The sequence below is a fragment of the Aquarana catesbeiana genome, linkage group LG10, assembly GCF_042186555.1.
Source record: "Aquarana catesbeiana isolate 2022-GZ linkage group LG10, ASM4218655v1, whole genome shotgun sequence".
In the NCBI taxonomy this organism is placed as follows: Eukaryota; Metazoa; Chordata; class Amphibia; order Anura; family Ranidae; genus Aquarana; species Aquarana catesbeiana.
In genome coordinates, this window is record NC_133333.1 from 185,504,295 (window position 1) to 185,531,252 (window position 26,958).

At 43.2% G+C, this 26,958-nt stretch overlaps 1 protein-coding gene across 1 annotated transcript in view; it reads left to right on the top strand.

Moving 5' to 3' along the window:
- Positions 1 to 3,924: 3,924 nt before the first annotated feature.
- LOC141111074 (tyrosine-protein phosphatase non-receptor type 11-like) overlaps positions 3,925 to 26,958 on the top strand; it is a 231,074-nt gene continuing 208,040 nt past the window's right edge. The window contains exon 1 of the mRNA XM_073603062.1: positions 3,925 to 4,281. Coding sequence (XP_073459163.1) covers positions 4,268 to 4,281 — 14 coding nt within the window. The 5' untranslated portion in view covers positions 3,925 to 4,267. The remainder of the gene's footprint in view (positions 4,282 to 26,958) is intronic.

The following is a 26,958-nucleotide window of genomic DNA, read 5'->3' on the forward strand; positions in this document are numbered from 1 at the left end:
CTAACTATAACTTACAAAGCCAGCCACAACCTGGCTACATCTCTAACCTAGTCACAAAATACCAACCTAATCATTCTCTTCGCTCCTCCCAAGATCTCCTGCTCTCAAACTCCCTTGTCACCTCATCCCATGCTCGTCTTCAGAACTTCTCCAGAGCCTCCCCCATCCTCTGGAATGCTCTACCCCAATACGTCCAACTTTCTCCTACTTTATCCACTTTCAGACGATCCCTGAAAACTCATCTCTTCAGAGAAGCCTATCTGGCCCCCACCTAACAACTGTACATTTATCTTTTCAATCAGCACATCACCCATAGTTATTACCTCTTGTATCTCTTGACCTTCCCTCTTAGATTGTAAGCTCTAAGGAGCAGGGCCCTCTGATTCCTACTGTATCAAATTGTATTGTATTTGTACTGTCTACCCTCAAGTTGTATGGCGCTATATAAATACTGCATAATAATAATAATAACCCAAAATAAATTTAAAAAAAATGTTTTTTATGGTTTGTACCTGTAGTACAGCCCAAATACAATAATGCGCATGTTGCTTTATATATATAATATTGTGCCACTCACACTAAAGAAAAAAAAATCATGTCCAAAAAAAATACTGACCCAGATCTTGACCCATTCCAGCAACCGTTTTGAGTGCTCTCTCTTCTCCCCTGCAGCCGGTGCTGGCCACCAACACAGGGAAGATCTGAAAATAGGCAAGTATATGCATCTTTCTTCCACAGGGCAGTTAGTATGGGTGAAAGGGGGATAGGTGGGAGCAGTTTTAGGATTAGTTAGATACTGTATATTCTGGAATTCATATATACACCCATTTTTTTTTTTTTTTGTAGATATTATGTGGGAAGGTTTTAGTATGTCTGAATATTAAAGTTACACGATTAATCGTTAAGAATCGTTATCGCGATTTTTTCCCCCTCGATCTTGACAAAGTATTTTCCGATTCTTTCTATGCAGAGAATTATCTCTGCTCTGCTGAAGCCAACAGCTGGCAAAAGGAAGGATAAGAAAAAAAACAAAAAAAAAACCAAAAAAAAAAACAAAAAAAAAACGAGCAGTCTGCCAAAAATCACAACATTCTTTAGCAGTGGAATTTAAGTATAAACATTGTAACAATTTGTCCTTTAGATCAAAGGAATACACTTTGGTGTGTAAATGAGGGAATTTTAACCACTTAAACACTAAACCTTTTTCTGACGTTTGTTGGTTTCAATTTAAAATCTTTTTTTTTTTTTTTTTTTTTGCTAGAAAATTACTTAGAACCCCCAAACATTATATATATATTTCTTTTAGTAGAGACCCTAGAGAATAAAATGGTGGTTGTTGCAATATTATATGTCACACTGTATTTGAGCAGCAGTCGTTCAAATGCAATTAGTTACAATGTTTCATATTAAAAACTTGGCAGACTGACCGGATGTTTTTTTTTTACAGCTGAGTGAGCAGATAAGTCTCTCCACTTGTTAAATGAAAGAATTGGCAAACTCTGCAACAGAGATCGTCAGGGAGGTAAAATCGAGATTGCGATTTTTTAATGATTAATTGTGCAGCTCTACTTGCAACCAAGCTTCTGACTGCATTAACCGCTTAACCGCTTGCCGACTGCCTCACGCAGATATACTGCGGCAGAAGGGCTTGTACAGGCAAAACCACGTACCTGTACGTTGCCCTTTAAGAGGCGGCCAGCAGGTCCGCGCGCGCCTGCGGCAAGCTCCGTGAGTCGGGTCGCGGATCCCGTGGACTCGATCGCCGTGGGGATACCCGCGAACGCCTCACGGGGAGGAAGAACGGGGAGATGCTGATGTAAACAGCATCTCCCCGTTCTGCCTAGTGACAGTGTCACTCGATCTCTGCTCCCTGTCATCGGAGCAGAGATCAGTGACGTCACACATACAGCCCATCCCCCTACAGTTAGAAACACGCCCCTAGGACACACTTAACCCCTACACTGCCAACTAGTGGTTAACCCCTTTAACCCCCCTGCCAGTGTCATTTACACAGGAATCAGTGCATTTTTATAGCACTGATTGCTGTATAAATGACAATGGTCCCAAAAATGTGTCAAAAATGTCCGATGTGTCCGCCATAATGTCGCAGTCACAATAAAAATCGCTGATCGCCGCCATTAAAAAAAAAAAAAAAAAAATTAATAAAAATGCCATAAAACTATCCCCTATTTTGTAAACACTATAACTTTTGCGCAAACCGATCAATAATCGATTATTGCGATTTTTTTACCAAAAATATGTAGAATACCTATCGGCCTAAACTGAGAAAAAAAAATATTTTTTTTATATATTTTTGGGGGATATTTATTATAGCAAAAAGTAAAAAATAATGCGTTTTTTTCAAAATTGTCACTCTATTTTTGTTTATAGCGCAAAAAATAAAAACCGCAGAGGCGATCAAATACCACCAAAAGAAAGCTCTATTTGTGGGAAAAAAGGGACGTCAATTTTGTTTGGGAGCTATGTCACACGACCGCACAATTGTCAGTTAAAGCGACACAGTACCGTATCGCAAAAAGTGCTCTGGTCAGGAAGGGGGTAAATTCTTCCAGGGCTGAAGTGGTTAAAACCTGACAGGAGTTCTAATCCCCCCCACCCCACTCTACCCAGAACTAGAGAACCGTTTCTGAGCTACCTCCTCCAAGGTATGGGCCACAGCAGGAAACTCGCCTCATCTGCAATGCTATCTTAAGAAGAGGATCCATGAGGAATATGGCTTCCTTGTCCAGTACCCACTGGATGGGCTTTTCCAGCTGATAGACAAGGATCACCAACCTGTCTAGGAACGGTGTGTGTGTGTGGGAGCATCTGTGCTCTTGGGAGAGGACGACACAACTGCTTTCTGGAGGTGCTCCCGAGAGTTCAGCCTGGTGCACCACATTATTATGGACAGTAGTTCTAGTCTGGCCTGGTGAGGAGGACATTCACTTTCAGTTCTGACATCCACACCAAGACTAGGAAGCGGGTTCATGTCCCTGACCCCAAGCTCGCTCGTTCCCCCCTCCTCCCTTTTCTGGCCTGCCAGGCTGAAGGCTCGGTAATAGTCTGGTATGGATTTTGGGGGGACCCCACGCAGTTTTTTTTTTATTTTGGCTTGAGGTTTCCCGTTAAAAATCCATACCAGACCCAAAGGGCCTGGTATGCATTAAGAGGGGGGACCCCCACAATTTTTTTTTTTAGACATTTTTCTATGTTTTTTTTCCCATGCAGCTGTCAGCGGGTAAGCCTGTTGACAGCTGATGACTCATCCGTTGTTAAGGACGCTGCTGACGCCTTCCTGGCCCGCTCATTAGCAACCATTCACTGTGTCCTGATTGGACAAAGCTTTGCCCAGTCAGGACTTGGAATGAACTTCAGTGCATTGTGGACCCCGCAAATTGGGGTGTTCACTGAACGGGTGATGTACCGGCCAAACTTCTCCTCGAACTGTTCACCCAACACTAACGTTAAACTTTTGATGTGGCCGCAGTATACACAAACATTGGTACAATTATAGGACATCGTGGTGTGTGTGACACTAGTACCCCGTCCCACCCAATGAGAGGGTTGTAGGGGGCAGTCTTCTGGGATTGGATGGCCTGGACTCGGCACTGGTGACAATACACCTCACACAGCAAGAGAAGTGAGACTCCAGCCTCTAGTATTACCAGACAGAGACCACATAGGAAAACCGGCACAGCAGAGAGCACTCCACTCTGGGCTCACTACATGTACTGTGCCCCATCTCCCCGGTCACATGACCTGTACGGTGTACCCCGCCCCCATCTCCGCTCTACTATAGAGCTCCTCCTCCTCACCGCCTCATACACCTGAACCCACTCCCTCACCGCCCCGCCCAACTGGGCCCTCTGCCCCCATGTGGGCGGGGTGTTCCCGGCGCCGTGACGCGCTACACCCGGACAGCCAGTGGGTAGTCAGCTGCTGGGAGAGACGGCAAGCGCTGCCGCCTGATTGGCAGGTCATTCCAGAGCGAATCTCAGACCGGCTCGGAGGCGTGACCTTTCTTAAATATTCTATGAAGGGGCGGGTAGCGCCGCGTTATGTGGTCATGGTGGGTGTGATGGTGGGAGGGGCTATGAAGTCCGGGAGTTACAGGCGCTTACTGGGGGTGACCGGATCTATATGAAGCAGGCGAGCCGGGAGAGCGGATAGTCCGGGACCCAGAGCCGATCATCAGTGCTGGAGGAGGAAGAACGGAAACGGTCCGCTTTGTGAGCAGAGTACATAGGCCGAGCGGAGAGCTGACATGACGTCCCGCAGGTAGGAGAGAGCCGGCGGACTGTGCGATCCGGAGTATACACTGATATCCCGGGGGAGCGATCATCACTGTCCATTCATTACCGAGCATTGTCATCATCCCTACTACTTCACCTCTCATCCCTACTACTTCACCTCTCATCCCTACTACTACACCTCTCATCCCTACTACTACACCTCTCATCCCTACTACTACACCTCTCATCCCTACTACTACACCTCTCATCCCTACTACTACACCTCTCATCCCTACTACTACACCTCTCATCCCTACTACTACACCTCTCATCCCTACTACTACACCTCTCATCCCTACTACTACACCTCTCATCCCTACTACTACACCACTGCTACACCTCTCATCCCTTCTACTACTACACCTCTCATCCCTTCTACTACTACACTTCTCATCCCTTCTACTACTACACTTCTCATCCCATCTACTACACTTCTCATCCCATCTACTACACCACTACAACGCTTCTCATCCCTACTACTACACCTCTCATCCCTACTACTACACCTCTCATCCCTACTACTACACCTCTCATCCCTACTACTACACCTCTCATCCCTACTACTACACCTCTCATCCCTACTACTACACCTCTCATCCCTACTACTACACCACTGCTACACCTCTCATCCCTACTACCCTACTACTACACTTCTCATACACTTCTCATCCCTACTACTACACTTCTCATCCCTACTACTACACTTCTCATCCCTACTACTACACTTCTCATCCCGTCTACTACACCTCTCATCCCGTCTACTACACCTCTCATCCCGTCTACTACACCTCTCATCCCGTCTACTACACCTCTCATCCCGTCTACTACACCTCTCATCCCGTCTACTACACCTCTCATCCCGTCTACTACACCTCTCATCCCGTCTACTACACCTCTCATCCCGTCTACTACACCTCTCATCCCGTCTACTACACCTCTCATCCCGTCTACTACACCTCTCATCCCGTCTACTACACCTCTCATCCCGTCTACTACACCTCTCATCCCGTCTACTACACCTCTCATCCCGTCTACTACACCTCTCATCCCGTCTACTACACCTCTCATCCCGTCTACTACACCTCTCATCCCGTCTACTACACCTCTCATCCCGTCTACTACACCTCTCATCCCGTCTACTACACCTCTCATCCCGTCTACTACACCTCTCATCCCGTCTACTACACCTCTCATCCCGTCTACTACACCTCTCATCCCGTCTACTACACCTCTCATCCCGTCTACTACACCTCTCATCCCGTCTACTACACCTCTCATCCCGTCTACTACACCTCTCATCCCGTCTACTACACCTCTCATCCCGTCTACTACACCTCTCATCCCGTCTACTACACCTCTCATCCCGTCTACTACACCTCTCATCCCGTCTACTACACCTCTCATCCCGTCTACTACACCTCTCATCCCGTCTACTACACCTCTCATCCCGTCTACTACACCTCTCATCCCGTCTACTACACCTCTCATCCCGTCTACTACACTTCTCATCCCGTCTACTACACCACTACAACACTTCTCATCCCTACTACTATATCCATATCCCCCCGTCACTTTTTTATATTTCCCCCCTCCATCACTTTTATATTCCCCCCCCCCGTCACTTTTATATTCCCCCCCCCCCCCCCCCCGTCACTTTTATATTCCCCCCCCCGTCACTTTTATATTCCCCCCCCTCCCCTCCGTCACTTTTGAAATCCCCCCCCCCCCCCCTCTCCGTCACTTCTATCTCCCTATATCTCTTCCCCTCCTCCGTCTCTTGTGTTTTTCCTGATCCCCATCTGTGCTTTCTTCCCTTTCCACAACTTTCATCGCACACCAACGTCCTCTAATGTCGCCATCTTCCAGATTTCTGACCAGAAATGGGTTTCTACATATCTTTGTGAGGGAGACCCTATGGGGCTCATTCATTAAAACTGCAGAACAGAAAATAAAACACACTATACTTGTTCTCAGGAGCAGCCAATCAGGTTCATCTTTCATTTTACAAAGGTAAAAAAATCTGATTGGTCGCCAAGGGCAACAATTCCCCTCTTGTTTTCTTTTCTGCAGTCGTGATGAACCTTCCTCCATGTCTCTCTCTTGTCTAAATATTTCTCCTGAATATCTTCTATTTTCCTCTCTTATTCTCTGTACTGTTGTCTCTTCCCTGTTTTTTTGCTTTGCTATTTCCTCTTCTCACATCATCTCCTTGTCAAATCTCTGTGCACTGTTGTCCCCCCTCCTTTCCTTATCCATCTTCTGGCATTTACATCCTTAAATCCTGTCTTGGGTTACATTTCCTTATCCTTTTCTGGATGCTGGGAGTTGCTTTGAAACTTCTGTGTTTTTGGTGGATTGTGAAATTCCAGTTGTGAAAGGAAAAAAAAACAACTTTTACTAGCAGTTAGTCTGATTGCAGGATGTGTTGGCAGAAGTTACTTTGCAATTGACAATTATATTTCAGATATAATCTATATTTCTCCTGATACTGCAGACAAACTTGGGGAATGCTGGGGCAAAACAAATTGGTGCCAAAAGAAGTGTCTCTATGGGCCAGACCCGGACACATTTCACCCAAAAACAAGGAACCCACATTGAGCGCCAGGGAGTGGGCCGCGAGCACCCGGGAGTGCGCCACGGAGCCAGCACTACTTAATCTGCATATCATTATATAGGTAGTTAAAAGATGCCCAGTTGAATTACCAAAAAAAATGCTTAGTTAGTGTATGTAAATCTGGCAATTAATTTCTCTTTTCTTCCTGTTGGTCTGTTAAATGTTCCAAAAAAGAACGAGTTCTTATAGCTGATCAATAAGCATGAAAAAACAAAAACCTTGATCCTGCCAGAAATCCATTGAACTTGTAACTTCTAGTGCACTGTGCATCTGTTGCACTGAAATCTCAGTCAGTGTTAATATCACTGTAAGCCTCTGAACTACAGAACACCTCCCACCTATGTTACGTTAAAGGAGAAGTATAGCCAAAGCTTTTTTTGCAATGCTTCTCTTGGGGATCACAGGAGTGCAGTTCGTTCTGCATTCTCGTGACCCGTTTTCAGCTAACAACAAGCTAAAGTCTGCTGTTGGCTGAAGTCACTCAGCAGAGCCAGGCTCAGGAAAGATCTCCACTTTACAGTCAGGATCCATCCAGATGCCTGGAGCCTCTTAGCGAGCCAGTCGCTCCTGCACCCTCCACAGCCCAGAGCTCCAGTTAGCGCTGGAAGGGGCAGAGCAGAGTGACGTATGACTTGTTTTGTCACCAACATGTGTCTTCCCCTGAGGAAGTTGTGTGCTGTGCCGAAACATGTTGGGCAGAGATTTTGGATGACGTCATCGCCTTGTAGGGAACTCGGCGTGCAGTATCTAATATTGTCAGAGTATCCTGAAACGTGTTGTAATGCTGTGGAACATTTATGTACAAGTGAAAGTGAGTGAATTATAAATGATTGTGGGCAGCAATAATAGTTTTAGAAGGTAAAGTACTATACTAGCCTTTTCTTTTATGGTGATTTTTGCAACATATCCTGGTGGAGAGAGATCTGTGTGGAGAGGAAGGAGAACATTTAAAGGGACCAGATATCTCTTATGGAAAGGCGTTGGATACTAAAGGGACACAAGCTATTTATGATTTTACATTCTTGTGTGGGTCATTAAAAAAAAAAAAGTGAGGGCACCGGTGGAGAGTGCAATATCTGGTGTAGCTGTACATGGTAGCCAGTCGGCTTCTAACGTCAGCTTGGTCAATTAGGCTTTAAAAAAAAAAGCTGAAAGCTGATTGGTTTCTATGCAGAGCTGTACCAGAATTTGCACTCTCATGCTTTAGTAAATTACCCCTGTGTATTGCATATGGACACTTTTATTTATTCAAAATAAATAAAAAAAAAAAAGTGTCCACATGTCATAGCAGCACAGGTGGTGTGACGTTATGTTCGAAGGGGCAGTACTATGCTTTTTTTTTTTTTTTTTTTTTTTTTTTTTTTTTTTTTTTTTTTTTTTTTTTTTGTACTTGAAAAGTTCTTAAATACAATTTAAGCTAGTTAGGCCCCATTCACACCTCAGCGTTTTGTAGCTTGAAGCTCAAAGCTCCAAAACACTGGAGGGGAAAAAAAAAATCAATTATTCTCTATGAATTTGGTTCTCATCTCCAGTCCAAATCGCCTGAAGCTCAAAGTTCTGGTGCTTTTTTTTGTAGCTCAAAGTGGGCACATTTGGGGCGTTTTTGGCACATTTTTATTCCCATAGAAATTAATGGCATCAGGAAGGAATCTTTTTTTTCCTTGGATCCTGCTTTTTTCTTTTTCTTTTTTTTTTTTCCCAACCTTTCTCTGGATCAACTGTGGGTATATGGGATTGTATGATATTTTTATTTTATTTCATTTAATTTTTTTTCTTTATGGTTGAACTAGATGGACTTGTGTCTTTTTTTAACTATGTAATGGAAATGCACGCTTTGCATGTTTTTGTGCGCTTTTGCATGGTTTTCTGCTAAAGTGTAAAGAAAAAAAATAGTAATATATGAATAGATAAATGTGAAATAAATACACAAACGACAAACAATCATCATTAATAAATACAATTAATAATATTTAATAATTAACCCCTAACCTTAAAAAATATTAAATGATTGATTTATTAATAATGATAAACACCCAAACAAAAATAAAAAAAGTGAATATATATTTATTATTTAGTGCATTTATTATTATTTAGTGCATTTATTCAATTAGTAGTATTAACATCCTAACAAAAAATTAAATAAAATATTAACTTCTAATTCTAACCCCTTACCCTAACAAAAAAATAACAATAAGTAAATAATAATAGGAAAGGCTGAAAAACCTAGCAACAGATGATGCAACGGATAATTGTTTTCTCTACTGGCTAATGAAAAAAAACACCAAAGCTCAAAAATGCTGCATAAAAATGCGCAAAGACGTTATGCTCAGGTGTGAACGCAACCTTAAAAGAAAAAAGTTTGTTCTGTTTTAAATCGAAAAACAAAACAGACTTTTTTATTTTACTATTAAACTTTACAACCATAATCAATGACCAGAAAGTGCGTAATGTTCTCATAGCTGCGTTTTATCTCTGAACGCAGACATGTTTGGGGGGTGCTGGAAATGTTTTGAGAAAGGGGAGAAAGCATTTGGGCATGCAGTTTTTTCCAATATGCTTGTATGCCTAAAGCGGGTGGGAAGGCGGGCACTGAAATGCCCTGGCTATCATTTGGGTAAAGTCGGCACCGTGTGAGACTGTAGCCGCTAATGTGATAGTATTTACCGCTGGTGTTTTGTCAGGACAGACTGAGCTACATTCACATTAGTTGCTCACGTGGTGCCGGCTTTACCTGACAATAGCCAGAGCATTTCGGTGTCCACCTCCTCACCAGCAATACGTCCCAATGACCCTGTCCCCAGAGGGTTGTTTTCAGTTGCCACAGCTAGCCCTACTTTAGCCAGAAGCCTGCCAACTTCCTCTGGAAGGCCACAGGCGCACAGGGCATTTTTATATATTTTTTGCCTCCCTTAGATTCTAGCGCAGCTTGAAAAATGCGTCTGAAGCCGCGTTTTGTATGAATTATTGGTGCTGATGCATTCTATTGGCCAAAATATGAATTTTATTCTGGCTATTAGACTACTCATGCACCAGCCTAAACATCTCTAGTGTTAACGCGCGTTTTGGCTTTTTTTTTTTTTTTCCCCGCCTAAACGCTCCTCATCTGAACAAGTAGGTGATAGTAGTTGTTTTTTTTTTTTTTTTTTTGCTGCCTGTAAACGCCTATGTGTCCATTGACACATAGGCTAATGGGCTAATGTAGAAGGGCATTTAGAGGCAAAAAACAAAAGTCAAATACCTTTTTAGAAGTGGCGTCTTTGACATCCTGTGTGCATGAGGCCTAAATGTCTGCATTGCTTTGCTTAATTGATAAATTGAAAAATGATAAAAATTTAATTTGGGTACAGTGTTGTATGACCGCGCAATTGTTATTCAAAGTGCGACAGCGCTGAAAGCTGAAAATTGGCTTGGGCAGGAAGGGGGTGAAAATGCCCTGTATGGAAGTAGTTAAGGTTGTTAACTGATTAATCGAAACAATAATCGGCCAACTAATCGATTATGAAAATAATCGTTAGTTGCAGCCCTAGTTTGAACACTGTTTACATATGTGGGCTTGACTTATGTATGCGTTCTTTTCTGCGTGCGAGCATGGAGGGATGGGGCGCTTTAATTTTTTATTTATTTTCTTATTTTTTTTCTTTTTACACTGTGCCGTTAATAAATATATATAATATATATATTTTTTTATCACTTTTATTCCTATTATAAGGGATGTGAACATCCCTTATAATAGAAATAAGCATGACAGGTCCTCTTTATTGAGAGATCTGGGGTCAAAAAGACCCCAGATCTCTCATTTACCTTCAAAAAGCAAAAAAGCCTTTTAAAAGAAAAAAAATCAGCCCCTTAAGTCCGTGAGGCGTAAGTGAAGTTAGACGTTGCTCCGGTCCTCCAAGGGCAGTGTTGAGTGGGGGGAAAACTTGCCCTCACTTCCTGCCCATCCCTACGCCTCTAAAAGTGATCTTGCGGCAAATGCGCCATATAGACTACTTTTATTTTGTAGACAATCGCCCACCGAACAAGAGAATATCGGGGTATGGCAGCTAGCTGCTGCCATAACAGTATTTAGCGTCAAAGTAATGACGTAAATGTACTGTGGGTGGTCGTCAAGCGCAGTGTTAATTTTGACATCAAATTTCAATTTAGTTTTAGTTAGTCTTTTGACTAAAATGTCATTTTAGTTTTTGTCGAATTTTAGTCATCTGACTTGTTTTAGTCGATTTTTAAAATCCATATTAATTTAGTAGATGAAATTAACACCGGTTAAGCAGTTAAAAGGCTTGTTCACCTTTACCACAAAACTGCCTATGCAGATAAGGAACATATATCTGTATATTATACCAAACTATACAGCTCTGACTAAAGTTGAATGGTGCCCGTGCTATAGGTGTAGTCCATTTACATACCTTATGAAGCCTGACTGGAATACTCCCAGGATGTTGCTAAATGAGGCCTAGTCATCACTGCTCACCTCCTCCATCACAGGGGTGAGCTCTTTCTTGGATTCAAACCCCCTCTCATAATCTTTCTCTCCCCTGATGGAGTAGCTCTGAGCTCAGCATTTGAGAGCTCATTCCTGTGATGGAGGAGGTGAGCAGTGATGGCTAGGCCTTGCTTAGCAACGTCCTGGGAGTACTTGGCAACGTCCTGGGAGTATTCCAGTGAGGCTTCAAAAGGTATGTAAATGGCCTACACTTATAGCAAGGAAATGATTAAACTTTAGTCACAGCTGCACGGTTTGTTTTAATCTACAGATGGCCCTTATCTGCATAGGCAGTTTTGTGGTAAAGGTGAACTGTATCTTTTAAGGCTGCATTCACACCTGAGCAGAGTGATTTTCAGGCATTTTTATTTGAGATTTTTGCAAGTGTATACAAGCGTTTTAGGCCCCATTCACATTTTGCATAGCGGGAACGCACGTTCCCTCTCACGATTCTGTGTGGGCGATCTGCACAGGATTCCAGGTGTCACACCTAGGGTTGTGAACAAGCACCATTGAAAGAAATAGGATTTTGCTTGTTGAGTATCCTGGAGCTTCAAGCGGAATATCGCTCAGGTGTGAACAGGACCTAGAATGGTGGGTACAGCTCCCATATTCATTATTGCCCACATGGAGTAGAGGCCTTGCACAAACAAGTGTCAAAATGGGGCGCTTGGCACATGTGCCCGATGGGTGCCAAAAGGCTCCACACATGGAGGTCAAAAAGCTTTCATATCTCAATTAACACAAACTCTCAGCACATTGATTTTCTGTGCTGCTGAGAATCGAGCCCCATTCTCTTGAATACCTCTGATAATCCTTTGTGGAAACATTATTAGTCTTGTGTCGCTGATCTGTGGGGTTTTTTTTATTTCTTATTTTATAGAATGTTGTATGTTGATTACATTGCTTGGCAGCAGGTAAAGCATTTGGGATGAAGTGGAATTTTGAGTGGCATTCAACCCAAAAGCAGTCCTTTATTATATCACAGTTTACCAATTCTTACATGTGATGTTTTGTATTTCCTTTTTTAGGCTTTCGTCTATTTTCATTTGGTAATCCAGCCAGCAAGTTTGTTTTTCGCAGCACAAACTCCCAGCAGAATGTATCAGTTTTCATGGATTAGACAACCACTTAACACTGACAGGGGTGATTTAAAATGATCAGCTTTTATTTATTCATGCAAAACCTATATCCCTAAAGGGGAACAAAAACATTGCTGTAAGTGTCAGCTGGAGTTTGGCTTACATTTATTAGTGTATTTAAATCTGCTAGTACATCTCACACTCCCCTCCCCCCAGGATGACAATGGTGCTGTCCAAAGGTGCCCCCTTTACTCCTTTCACCAGAGCAGTGTTCTCCAAACTGCGGCTCTTTGCTTTCTTTTATCCGGCCCTTGGGGCACTATTCCATCCACTGACACCAATGATGGGCAGATTTCCCCTCACTGACCCCACAAAGAGGCGCAATTCCTCCCCAGTGACCCCAGCGGTGGGGCGCAATTCCTCCCCAATGTCCCCACCCCATTTCTCCCTCTGACATCAATGATGTGTCACTTTTCCTCTCACTGACATCAATGAAGGGACATTGTTTGCTCCCTCTTATGTCAGGGCATTTTCTACTTCCACTGGCCACAGTCCGGTCCCCCTAAATTCTGAAGGACAGTAAACTGGCCCTTTGTTTAGAAAGTTTGGAGACCCCTGTTCTAGACGCTGCTCTTCTATTATACCTGTAAATGCCTATGGGGGCATGGCCACTTTAAGTGACAACTGTCTGATGCTGGCCTTACACATATAGACTTCTTTCATTCAGCCTGTGGGTTGAATAACAGAAATCAAACAAATTCCTCCATCCAAGCTAAATGGCATGGACAGAGTAATCTGGCAGCTATTTTTCTACCCAACTCCTTTGACAAATATCAATTGAAAAATCCACTATTTTCACCCTGGTTGGTAGCAGCAAGACCACCCACAGATTACATTTTGCCAATTCAGCAGGAAATGGATGAAATTCAATCCGATCCCTTGATGGGCAGTTTAAGAGGGGGTTTCCTGTCACTTCCCATTGTGTCTCCAGGAGAGGAAGTGGACAGAATTGTAAATCTTCCCAACAAGGCACAGAAGGAAAAAAAAAAAATACAGGTGGATTTTAACTATTTCCCAATCTCTTAAAAACCTAACATATATATATATTTAAATTGGCTTTCAAAATAAGAAATAATTGTCTTTATCTAATTAAGGCCTTGTCCCATAGGCACACATTTAACCCCTTCCCAGTGAATGGCTGTATGGGGGGGGGGTCACGTCAGCACAAATTTTGGCCATTGGAGGACAGGCAGACTGTTCTCCCAGCACAGCCAGAAAACTAACCATGCTATGAGGAATATGCTCTAATGCCTAGCATGGTCAATTTTAAATAGGAGAGAAGGGAGATGGGCAGAAACACCAGGTATTTTACACAAAGGAAGCAATAGAAAGAGCCGGATACTTTTTTAAAATAAGTACATGGCAGGAATATGAAATGTTGGGGTAACATACCCATTAAAAACAAGCCCTCATCTATCTCTGTAAGCATTATGGAGAAATTAAGGTATGACTTTTTGCACCCTATTGCATGCTTACACTGGACCTGCTTAGCACAATAGAAGTATGTATATCTCATACATGATGGGCCACTGGGGGAAGCGGAGAAGCACTATAGTAATCGTCACAATTCTAGCAATAGCCTCAATCTTCTGAGTCTTGTGCGATTAGCTTTCCTTCTGCACACTGACCCCAGGTTTGATACCATCGCCTTTCACAAAAAATTGTGACATCACTGCCCACCTCTCTACCTCATCCAATCAGAGAATGCATGTATGCTTTAAAGACTACAAGGCATTCTGTGAATGGCAACAGTGCCAAGCAGGCACCCTCCTATGATCAGTGTGCAGAAGCTGCACGCACAGGACCGGGAAGATTGTTGCTATCAGTATATTAGCACTGAATACTACAGTGATTGTTAGCTCCCCCAGTGGTCCATCAGGTATAAAATATGCAGACCTGCAGAGGTCCAAGCTGGATCAATGTCAATATAAAATAAAGATCATACCTGGAATTCAGCCTGTTCGCATATCCGGTGACCTGCATTTTTCCGCTTTGGATAAATGCAGGTCTCAGTTAAGGCACAAAGAAAACTTCTGTTTTCGATGTGCCCCATTCATACTACAACACTGGTGTGATATGCATTGCAGTGCGGGAAAATGGAACATGTCTCCATTTTTCCGCACCACGCTCGGTGGAACTATATGTCACAGCAAAGCAGCGCAACATATCAGTGTTTTAGTATATTGCTCTCTCCTGTTTTGGGCAGTAAGTACTAGGTCCTCCAAAGCATTAATACTCCTGACTTTGTTGAGCCACATGGCAATGGAAGGAGGGTTGGGGTTAGGCTTTGGCGGCATTAAGCATGTGCCGAAGTATTGATTTCTTATATGTCTTAATGGAATTTCAGATCAATGGAGCAAGAAGTAGGCAGGATCCCCTGATATCGGGAAATCAGTAAATTACTGGGTGATCGTCTGCACCTCAGACCAATGCTGTTTTTATTTTGGGACAAGTCCAGAATCTGTGAAGTAGAGTTCCCTGTCTTCCCCCAGTATCTCCAGCAACGATCTGAGGATCCAGGAAAATGTTTGGACAGGACAAATGGGGTGTGATACCAGCACATGGGTAACTTGTAATTGGTTTCCTGCATACATACAGAGGATTTCAAAGTGAGCTGTATGATGTCCCGGCATTGGTCAGGCATGAAGCTCCTATCTAGGTCCCTCTCCCATTTACTAAGACAAGGCATATCAAAGTCTTCTGGAGGAGAGAGTAGTACTAGGGAGTACATCTTAGATGGAGAAAGGGGAAGGGAACCACTATCTTCACAATAAGATTCAAACATGGTCAAATGTTGTAGAAAGTTTGCAGGGGGGCAGAGGGTATGTAGAAAATGGCAGAGTTGTAATGCTCGCCAGAAGTCTAGTCCATACATTCCGTCTGGTTGCTTCAATGTGGAGACCGAGGACCATACGTCCAAAGTCAGAAAGTGGGAGGTTTGAAACCAGCCTTTCTCAAGAAGACCACCGAACGGGCCAGATGTTATACCTAGGGGGAAAGTTGGGGTTTCCCAAAATGGGAAATAGCGGGGATTGAAAGGGGAAAAAACACTGGATTCCGACAAAGCAGGGAACAAACCTGGAGTGTGGGGCCTATAGTTGACAAGCGACATTTCTATACAGCACTGTTCACTGCAGTAGTGTTGTGATGTGGTGGTTCGTGTTCTATAACCCACTTGCACTAAAAAAAAGTGAAGAAAAAAAAAAAAAAAAAGGTTTTCAAGCGCACACAACAGCAACAGAGTGAACGGACAGCACAAGAAACAATACATTTTGCTTTGTCTGTGTGTTTGGTTTTCACTGGAAATTTCTGGCTGCAGAGCCCCAATGCCTCTGGTGTGAACGAGCCTTGATCCAGAGTCTCTTGTGATCTTTGGGAATTAAAGATCACAATTAAAACAGCTGAAGAGGTCAGTGAGGGCTTGTTTTAATGGTGTTCTTCTGCCTATGGACATAAAAATAGTTGAATGTCCATAGTCTTGGGGGTTACATATCCCTGCATTTGCACTGATCACTAGTGAGGGGGTTACATTTCACTTCCACTGCACTGACCAGCATTTCTGCTCACTGACCCAGATACTAGGGATTATTATTGCATCAAATGCCGGTCCATGTATTTCAGTAAGGTCAGGATCTTTTCGGAGCCTGGACCGCCTCTGTGAGGTCAGGCGACAGTGGGCTGAAAACAGGTCACAGGAGTGCAGAAAAACACTCTTCTTTACTGGTCCTTTAAGCTGAGTTCACACTATGTTCGCATGCGGCTCACAGGGGTCCGGTGCATCGCCGTTTCAGGTCCGATTTCAGCCTGTATTTTTGGCTGAATATGGACCAAAAGACACACAGGGCTCCTGTGCAAATTTGCACCAGAGCCACAGTGGAGATATGTGAACCAGCTCCATAGAGAGCCGGTCAAAATCTTCTGCAGTTGCGAATTTCCGCATCCAATTCGCAATAGTGTGAACCTAGCCTCAACCTTTTTTGCCGACTGTATGTAGATATGCGGCTTCTTGTCGGATGGGTTTTAACAACGAGGCCCTGTGTAAAGCAAAACTGTATGTCCTGCGCGCTCTCAGCACAGTCACTGGCGGGGACCGGAAAGCTCCTGGTACATACTTGAGATTGGGAGTTTTCCGATCATGTGACAGCCAATCACAGCAGTCACGTGATCCAAATGCCTGCCTCTGCCTCCCAGCATCTGGAACCTCTTAAAGGGCCGGAGGCGACGGGAAGGGGTTAAAATGCCTGCAATGTACATTGATCACCATTGGTGATTTTGTTTTTTGTTTTGTTTTTTTTCTCAATAAAAGTTGAGAAGCTACTCCTAAAATGAGCCAGCAGTCATAGTGCGGAGCACTTGTAAAAGCCTGCTGAATCCAATTGCAGTTGAACACAAAATTAAGATAAAAGTAAACAGAATGGCCGCTGACATTTCTGGGTGGCATTAGCTGATTGATATGACTTGTTGCCTGGAGTTGTTGTGAAGCGTCTGTCATTTCTGTTGTGTTTTGCCATTGTTTGAAATGAAGAGCTATAGTTACACGGCATCCAGCCTGTTATTATGCCAGCTATGCTTCTCACTAACCACATGATTGCATTGTATTGTGTTCCATTATGTCCTGTGTTTAAAAAAAAAAAAAAAAAAATTTATTGGATAGTTAAAAAAAAAAAAAGATTTTCCACTTTCAGCTAGGAATTGAAAGCCTTGCGTGCACGCCAACCTGCTGGTATTCCCCTTCCCTGGACCTCAGCCAAGCAGCGCTGAGGTTACCATTGATTCCAGCCGATTGGCTTTCTACAGCTTGAGGCAGCCATGTCTGTGAAGCCCATTAAAAGTAAATGGGTTTCCAGGGCCGAGCTGCTCCGCGGTAACATAGCGAGCGCTGATCGGAGGTTCCATCAATGTGGTCGGGGAGTTACTTGCTAGATTTGTATTTTATTTTGCTAAAAAACAAATGGTACACGGGCATCATCTTTAATAAAAAAGAATATCTTCTACTCACAGAAGTACCTGACAGATGTACATTAACATAAATTCCATCCTAGATGACACTCGCTCTGTCCACTGGATATAGATGACTTGAGGAAGAGGGTTTGCTCTTGAAACGCGTGTGTGGTACACTTTGTGAAGCTGCGATTACATGTCCTTGAACTAACTCAACAAAAGGTCAGCTGTATTCAGTGGAATGAGCGAGGTTCTCCTTGGATGGAATTCATGTTTTGTACGCTTTTGTCAGGAACTTTTGTGAGTATAAGAAATCCTTTATAATGAAGTTTAATTGAAGACCTCACATGATGCTGGCACACGTTTTATTTTTTCTTTAGTACTGCACAAGGATTGCCCATTATGCAAGAGTGCCAAAGCACTGGATATCCTATTTTAGGGCTAGTTCACAGAAATGCATTCCGGTGAGTCGAACCCATTCACTCCCCCCCCCCCCCCCCTTTTTTTTTTTTTTTTTTTTCCCCCTTCATCTTAAATAGGGGCATACGGGTGGTTGCGGGTATCACTGCAACTTTTGCATCCACAGCCACCCGCATAGATGTTAACCGAGCCTTAGGGCCAGTTTACACAGCAAAAACGCACTCCAGATCCGACCTGGGTGAGTTTCTGCATGTGCGTTTTTGATGTGTTCTGGTGCGTTTTTGTTGTGTTTCCGGATGCATTTCAGATGGGGGTTTTTTTTTTTTTTTTTTTTTTTTTGTTCTTTTTTTTCCTGTTTTCTTTACACTTTGATGGGGCCCATGCATTTTTTAAATGCAATTTTGATTCATTACGGTGTGTTTTTGATGCGTTTTACCTCATTCCAGTACGGTGCAGTGCAGAAAAAATGCTGCATGTTCTACTTTTATTTTCTGCACTGGAACTGACCGCACTGGTATGAACTAGACTATTGGAACCCACCCACTGTCCATGCTTTTTGATGCAGAAAAAACCCCGCATTGGACTGCATCTGGTGTCATACCAGATTCAGTCCAGTGCACTTTCTTTTTCTGCTTCAAAAACACATGGATAGTAGGTTATTTGGTTTCCATTGGGCATATGTCATACCAGTGTGGTCAGTTCCAGGGTGTTCCAGTTCCAGAAAAAAAATGAATGGTCTGCCGTGCTCGAGCAAACGAGGCCCGCGCATAGATGTGAACCCTAACTAAATCTACATTTCTTATGGGAAATCTCAGATGAATTTTGGGTTGACATCAGGACTGTAATACAGTGTAGGGGGAAATCTTCCAATGGGGACACTAGTTCTGGTGATACCCTGCGGTTCCCTCACTTTGGAGGGATTTCCCCTATAAGAAACAGAAAGCAAAAAAACTGACGGGTTACAACCTTCCCTTTCTTTATCCAGAATAAAGTGGTCTGTGTTTGAATGGATACACAGGGCCGCGGCTCGGGTGTTCCCAAAGCTAGCGGCTTGCTTTGAGGGCACTTGGCAGAGGCCGAGAAGAGGAGAATTGGGGCTGCTTTGTGCAAAACCAACTGCACAGAGCAGGAAAGTATAACATGTTTGTTATTTAACCACTTGACGCCCGCCATATAGCAGAATGACGGCGGCAATGTGGTTTCAATACCCTGACTGGGCGTCATATGACGTCCGCAGGATATTGAGCCGCTGCGCGCCCCCGGGGGCGCGCATCGCGGCAATCGTTGTTGTGGGGTGTCAGTCTGACACCCCGCAACACCGATCTAGGTAAAGAGTCTCTGACGGAGACTCTTTACCACATGATCAGCCGTGTCCAATCATGGCTGATCACGATGTAAATATAGGAAGAGCCTGTGATCTGACAGATGCAAGTAGAGGAGAGCCGATCGGCTGCTCTCCTGGCAGGGGGGGTCTGTGCTGATTGTTTATCAGCACAGCCCCCCCTCGGATCTTACCCAGGACCACCAGGGAAACCATCCACACTGGACCACCAGGTATGCCTCCTAGACCCCCAGGGAAATACTAATCGGTGCAAAGGCAGCTGCCAATCAATGCCCAGGCAGCTGCCAATCAGTGCCCACTCCAATGCCTACCAGTGCCACCAAGGATGGTGCCCATCGGTGTCGCCTATCAGTGCCTATCAGTGCCCACCAGTGCCACCCATGAGTGCCCATCAGTGCTGCATATCAGTGCCCATCCTCAGTGCCTGCTCATTGGTGCCACCTTATCAGTGCCCATCAGTGAAAGAGAAAACTTATTTACAACATTTTTAAACAAAAGCAAAACTTTTATTTTTTTTTTCAAAATTTTCAGTCTTCTTCTTTTATTTGTTTCACAAAAAATAAAACCCCCAGAGGTGATCAAATACCACCAAAAGAAAGCTCTATTTGTGGGAACAAAATGATAAAAATTTAGTTTGGGTACAGTGTTGTAAGACTGCGCAATTGTCATTCAAACTGCGACAGCGCTGAAAGCTGAAAATTGGTCTGGGCAGGAAGGTGTCTAAGTGCCCTGTATTGAAGTGGTTAAAGAAAAAAAAATGCCCTTAATTTCACTTTAACACTGATAGGGGTGCTTTTCAATGATCAGCTTTTATTAAAAAACAAAAAAAAACCTGTTGCTGTAACTGCAGTGTGAGCTGCAGTTTGGCCTCAGTTTTATTAGTGTATCTACTGTATATCTCCTAGTACATCTAACACTCCCTTCCCCCCAGATTACCAATGCCGCTGTCCAAAGTTCCCCCCTGTGCTCATTCATCCAGAGTGGGGGCTCTAATATAAGAGGTGTGTTACTGGCCAGATCACCAGATGAAAACCGAAGAGAAAAAGCCTAAAAAAAGAAAATGAATGCAGAAACCACATCTAATGATTAGTAACCTGCAATATAATACGTTTTGGGTTTAATACAGCTTTAACCCTTTCGCTGCCAGGTCTGTACGTCCTATGGACCTAACAGCGGGGGGTATCGCACACAATCCGGTGGCTGCAGCCACTTGGATTGTGTGTGAAACTGACAGGCAGACTCCTACCTGTCAGGTGAGAGCATTCATGCGGCTCCGCTGCCACCAGATTGCTCTCACAACCCCCCCCCCCCCCTCCCCGCTGCCATCCTCCGCCAGGCTTACCGAGCTTCGCTTGCCCATCGACGGGCCCGGATCTCCAGGGCGGGTAGAGGGGAAGGGAATGAGTGGAAACACATCCGCTCTCCTCCCCTTCTTCTTGCGACCTGGAAAGCCACGTCTCTGACTTCCGAGTCCAGCTCTCGGTGTGTCCCTGGCTAGGTCAGCCGGGAAATAATGTTTTACAATGCGATCTGCATTGCGAAATATTCAGTGGCGTACAGGGGAGACATGCAGGGTCTTTTAGACTCTGCATATCTCAATAAAGAGAACCGGCCACCTAAAAATAATTACATAGGGAAAGTAAAAAAAAAACTTCTTTATTTTTTTGAAAAAAAAAAAAAAAAAAAAAAAAAAAGTTACGCCCAAGCACATAAAATTCCGCCCCCCCCACCCCACATATACACACGCACAAACATAAACTCATGCGTTGGTGCGCCTACTTGTGAAAACATCGAGTGCAATACATATTGCCGTGTGCACCAGAGTGACGGCAATAATTCTTACACCAGACCACCTCCGTAAGACTAAACTGATACCTATAGGGGGCTTATGAAGCGTTGCCTATAGAAAATATAGGGTACTGAAGTTTGTCAACATTTCACGGGCGTACATAATTTTAAGGTTTGGCATGTTGGGTATCCATTTACTCGGTGCAGCCTCGTCTTTTATATTTTACCAAAAATTTGGGTAAGTGTTTGTTTGCCCTAAAATTCACATTGGTGTGCTCCTTTTTTTTTTTTTTTTTTTTTCTGAAATGTTGCGTTTCCTAGACCTTTGCAGTAATATCGTGTGACATAAAAAAACTACTACTATTTTATTCTCTAGGGTGACTGCTTTCAGAAAATATATAATATTTATGGGGTTTGTGTAATCTTCACGCCTAAAATTTATTTTTTTTAAACGTGTGAAAAAAAACGCAGTAATGGCTCTGGCAGCGAAAGGGTTAAGAAGAAGCTTTTTGAACTTTTCTAGGCTCAATATGACAGCCTGCATTTTATGAATGGGCCTCAAAATGCAGATTGTGATATTGTGCAGTAAAACAAAGGGCCTAATAGCCAAATCTGCTCTCCATTATAAATGTATCTCTTTGTATATCTTTGACTACGTTCATACCTTTTTTTTTTTTTTTTTTTTTTTTTTCCTTTTATATTCACTGGTCCTGTGATGTAAGGGGGGCACCTATGCAAACGGGTGTCATTGACATAGGCCTTCCTGAATTCCTAATGCATTCTTTTGGCCGAGTATCTCCAGTGCACTCGGGTATTTGCACGCACCTCTATGGAGCCAGGGGACATGTTCTCATTTTGGTAACGATAGAAAATGTTGAGAAGAAGTTATGCCCCAGTGTATATGTATGTATGTATGTGTGTGTGTGTGTGTGTGTGTATATATATATATATATATATATATATATATATATATATATATATATATATATATATATATATATATATATATATATATATATGTGTATATGTGTGTGTGATAGATATATATATATATATATATATATATATATATATATATATATATATATATATATATATATATATATATATATATATATGTATATGTGTATATGTGTGTGTGATATATATATATATATATATATATATATATATATATATATATATATATATATATATATCTCGAGAGAGAGTGTGTATATATATCTCTCTATATCCTTTTTAGATGGAGGGGCATTGACTACTTGTCTGCAGATATTTGTTTACTGTTGCTTTCTGTGGCAAATACTGGTTTTGTTGTCCTGATATCCTATAGCACACATATTTATAGGGTGACCCCATTCTGTATTCTTTACCAGCATGTCCCGGACATACAATATATTGCCAAAAGTATTGGGACACCTGCCTTTACACATACATGAACTTTTATGGCATCCCAGTCATATAAAGACATGGATGAGTGACTTTGGGGTGGAGGAACTTGACTGTCCTGCACAGAGTCCTGACCTCAATCCAATAGAACACCTTTGGGATGAATAAGAGTGGAGACTGTGAGCCAGGCCTTCTCTCCAACATTAGCGCCTGACCTCACAAATGTGCTTCTGGAAGAACGGTCAAACATTCCCATAGACACACTCCTAAACCTTGTGGACAGCCTTCCCAGAAGAGTTGAAGCTGTTATAGCTGCAAAGGGTATGCCAACTCCATATTGAACCCTACAGACTAAGACCCCATACACACTATTAGATTTTCTGCAGATTTTTGTCTTCAGATTTACCAAAACCATATAATGTGAGGTCAAACCTTAAGAGTTTCAATTTGTATGCAATCAGGCAGGCCCTTCCACTACTTGGTTTTGGTAAATCCTGAAGACAAAAATCTGCAGAAAATCTAATATTGTGTATGGGGCCTAAAGCCTCGTACACACGATCCCATTTTCCACAGCGCCGGACTTTTGTCCGAAGGGCGTGTGCCGTGAACTTGTCTTGCATACAAACGGTACACAATTGTCGGCCAACAAACACGAACATAGTGACGTACTACGGGGAATTTCAGTTCTTGAGCGCCACCCTTTGGGCACCATCTGCTAGTGTCGTGTTTGGTGAGCATTGATTCCGAGTATGCGTGTTTGTACTTTGGACTTTTGTGTGACTGACTTGTGTACACACGATAGGAAAATCTGACAACAGACTGTTGTCCGACGAAAATTTTACTAGCCTGCCATCCAACATTTTGTTGGCGAAAAGTTGGCCAACAATTGTCTGATGGAGCGTACTAACGGTTGGATTTTAGGCAAAGAGTCTATCAAGTCACATAATTCCATGCCGAAAATCCGATCGTGGGTAATACTGGGATGCCATTAAAGGTCATGTAAAGGCAGGCGTCCTAATACTTTTGGTAATCTAGCGTATTAGGGAAAGAAATTTCTGGTTCGCAATGCAGTTGGAGCTTTCCCTGCTTACATACAGCATGGAGCTGTGCTTTAAGTGTGATTATTTTGCTAATTTTGGGATAGTCAACACCATATCCGCTCAGCTGCATGGATCTGCATGGATCAACACAGGCTCTACGCAAGGACACCTAGAAAACCATTGTTTTCTATGTGCCCTCTTCACACTATATAATGATGTTTTCAGGCGAGTTGCGTGAAAATGCAGACATGCTGCTTTTATTCTGCAACACATCACTGCATTGCAGCACATCCAACACACTGCAGTGCATACAGTTTTATAATTTTTGTCATTTTGTGACACTTTTTAGCAAAATTAAAAAAAAAAAAAAAAAAAAAAAAAAGTAAATGGTGTGATGCGTTGTAACCGTGCATCACAATGGTCTTACACCGGCATGGATGGGTCTTAGCATGTGGTGTGAATGGGCCCTTATAGAGTGCTGACACTTTATCCACAGCATTTCTCTGGGGACATTAAATCATTCACATCCATCATTTCCCCAGAAAAGCCTACAGTCCCATGTCCTTATCACTACGGCACACACCACAGAAGGGATGGTTTTGGGTGGAAGCCAGCGAACGTATCAGTAAGCTTTCGGCTTTTAGGAGGAAACTGGAATGTTCACAGGAAAAACCCAGAAAGTAAAGCACTTTGGAACTGCCATAGAGTAAGGCAGTGGGTGGGCACCGGCATACACCGGAGGTGTGCCCACAGTGTGCCAGGTGCTGGATTAGTATTATAGCTACGGGTATAACTTGTGAAAGTATTACTCAGCAGTATTTCATATGCATTAAAGCTTTTCACTTTTTTTTTTTAACCGGTTTTCTACCACAGCTTTTTTTTTTTTTTTTTTCTGTTTTAAGACTAAAGATTAAAGCCACATTAAAGCTTATTATTTTATTTTTTTTAAATTAAAATAATAAACATGTTATACTTGCCTAAAATGTTTGACAGGGCAGCCCCGATCCTCCTTTTCTGGGGTCCCCTGCCAGTGCCCCAGCTTCTTCTTTTTCGACAAGTGCCACCACTTTCCATGGGGTGCTCGTTCCCGAGCCACCCTGTCTGCGTCACCTGACCCACCTCCCGCTCACTAGGCACAGCATTTGATTGGCGGCATTGGGAACCAATGGCTGCTATCAGTCTGCCCAGGGAGGAGGCAGACAGTGGTGAGAGCTGCTGCTTTTGCGTACATCGCTGGATCGGGCTCAGGTAAGTATTGTGAGGGGGAGGGGAGAGTTTGCAGCACAGAGTGCTTTTCACCTTAATGCATTGAATACCTACAAAAAAAAAAATAAGAACATGGGTGTTCCAGTGAGTTTTTGATGCTTTTTACAGCGTTCCAGTGCAGGAAAAATGCAGCATGTTCTACTCCTTTTTTTTTTTTTCCTGGAACTGCAAGCACTGGTGTGAACTATGCCATTGAAAACCATATAAACTACTTTCTATGTGTTTTTGATGCAGAAAAAAATGCACTGGACTGCATGTGGTATGTGGTGAGGTCACTTTCACACATGCGGACCGTTTGGCTGTTTTTCATCCATCCGTTGAGGGATGAAAAACAGACATTAATGCATCTCTATGGAAATACAAATGTAAATGGATGATCATTTACATCCGCTTCTGTCAACATCCATTTTTTTGAAAAGGATCAAAGCCCTATTTTTCTTCTATTAAAAAAAATGGATTGGATACAAGAATGTAAACATACAAATGGTCCGTTTTTTGCATGAAAAAATGGCTCCGGGACTCAAGCTGGTGGATGTGAGAAACTGATGTAAACTTCATCTGTTTTTTTCTTTAAACAAAATGTAACGGAACTGGTGAAAGAAACAGTCCACATGTGTGAAGGGGGCCCAAGGCTTTAGAACCACTTTAAAGTGTAAGTTCACCTTTACAGAAAAATCTGTGAGGTGAACTCCCCCATCCCCCCCCGGCGGACCTGGACCGCGGCAATCTCCTGTTCTAAGCCCCGGTATATCCGCGTCAGGAGTCCGGGGCTTGGGAATCACCTCTGCATCCACACGTCTTCTCAAAAGCTGACAGGATGGGCAATGCGGCTGCTGATTGGTCGGCGACGCCCATGTGACGGCGCTGACCAATTAGAATGCGCCAAAACATCCCTTCTGACGAGGGACATTTTTGGACATTCAGCTCAGAGGGTTTCTAAGCCTCGGACTCCTGGCTGGTACGGACACACCTGGGCTTAGAACAGGAGATTGCCGCGGTCCAGATCAGCGGGACTGGAGGGGGGGGGGGGTGAGGAGGGGGTCTTGTGTAAGTTCACCTTACAGATTTTTCTGTAAAGGTGAACTTGCCATTTAAGTTTTAATCTTTATTTTCTATATTCTGAAAGCAAAGACCCTGGAGGGTAAACTGGTAGTAGTTGCAATTTGTTTTCACATTATAGTAGTGCGTATATTTATCAAGGCCACGTTTTAAGTTAATAAAAAAAAAAAAATTACATTAATGGTAATTTTGGTGCATACAAATGCAATGCATTCCATGCCTGTGCGCCTTTAATGGACGCATCGCTGGGTATCTATTCCAGGGAAGTCAAAATGCCTTGTCTTCTACCAGGCCAGGTCATACCACTGCATTATGGTGGTGTGCATTGAAAAAAGGTATGGTGTGCAATATTTTTTTTTTTTTTTTTTTTTCAATGCAGCACAGTGCAACACAATCCACCGCCACACCACTCCAGCCAATACAACTTGGTGAAATGTCACTTTGACATTTCAGTAAAGTTTGCTTTAAAAAAAACAAAAAAAAAAACAAAAGGAAACTGCCATTCACCGCGACTGGCATATCGGCACTGCTGACATCCTACCGCACACCAGCGGCTGCATTCTAGCACAGCTGCTTGTGTGAGTGGGCCCTTAGATCCCTATCACATGGGCATTTTATTAGTCCTTTTTGACCCATGATTAGACGTATCAAAATACATACTGCAATGTATCCCTATCTACTTACATATGGGTCAGTTCAGGTTTGTTAGACCAAACACAATAGGTTTGCACCCTGACCGTATGTGATGGTGAGCAGCTGCATCGGCTAACGGGAATGCTCAGGGGGCAGAAAGGGTCTTGGCTACCATCAGAAAATGCCAAAGCTTTGCCTTTCCTGGGACTCAGCCATGACGGGGAAGGTTTGGGAGCACCTAGGGAGGGCATGCCCTTCATACTGGCAGTAGTGTGCCCCCCTCCCTGGTGACAGGCTCTTTAAGGCTTTTAAGATCCGTAGACGTGAGCGCAAAGGCTGAGCCTGTCCGCGGCTGAATATTCCTCGGATAGTTGGAAGTGTGTTAGCTCATGCCAGGGTAAATATTTGGCAGCTGTTGCAGGGAGTTGGAAATCTAATTGCAGAGCTAAGCTGATGTTGGCTGCAGAATGGATATAAGGAAATGCATTATGTCTGTTTTTCGGGTGGATTGCGCTCCTGCATCAGCTGCTTGTAATGAGCTTTCCC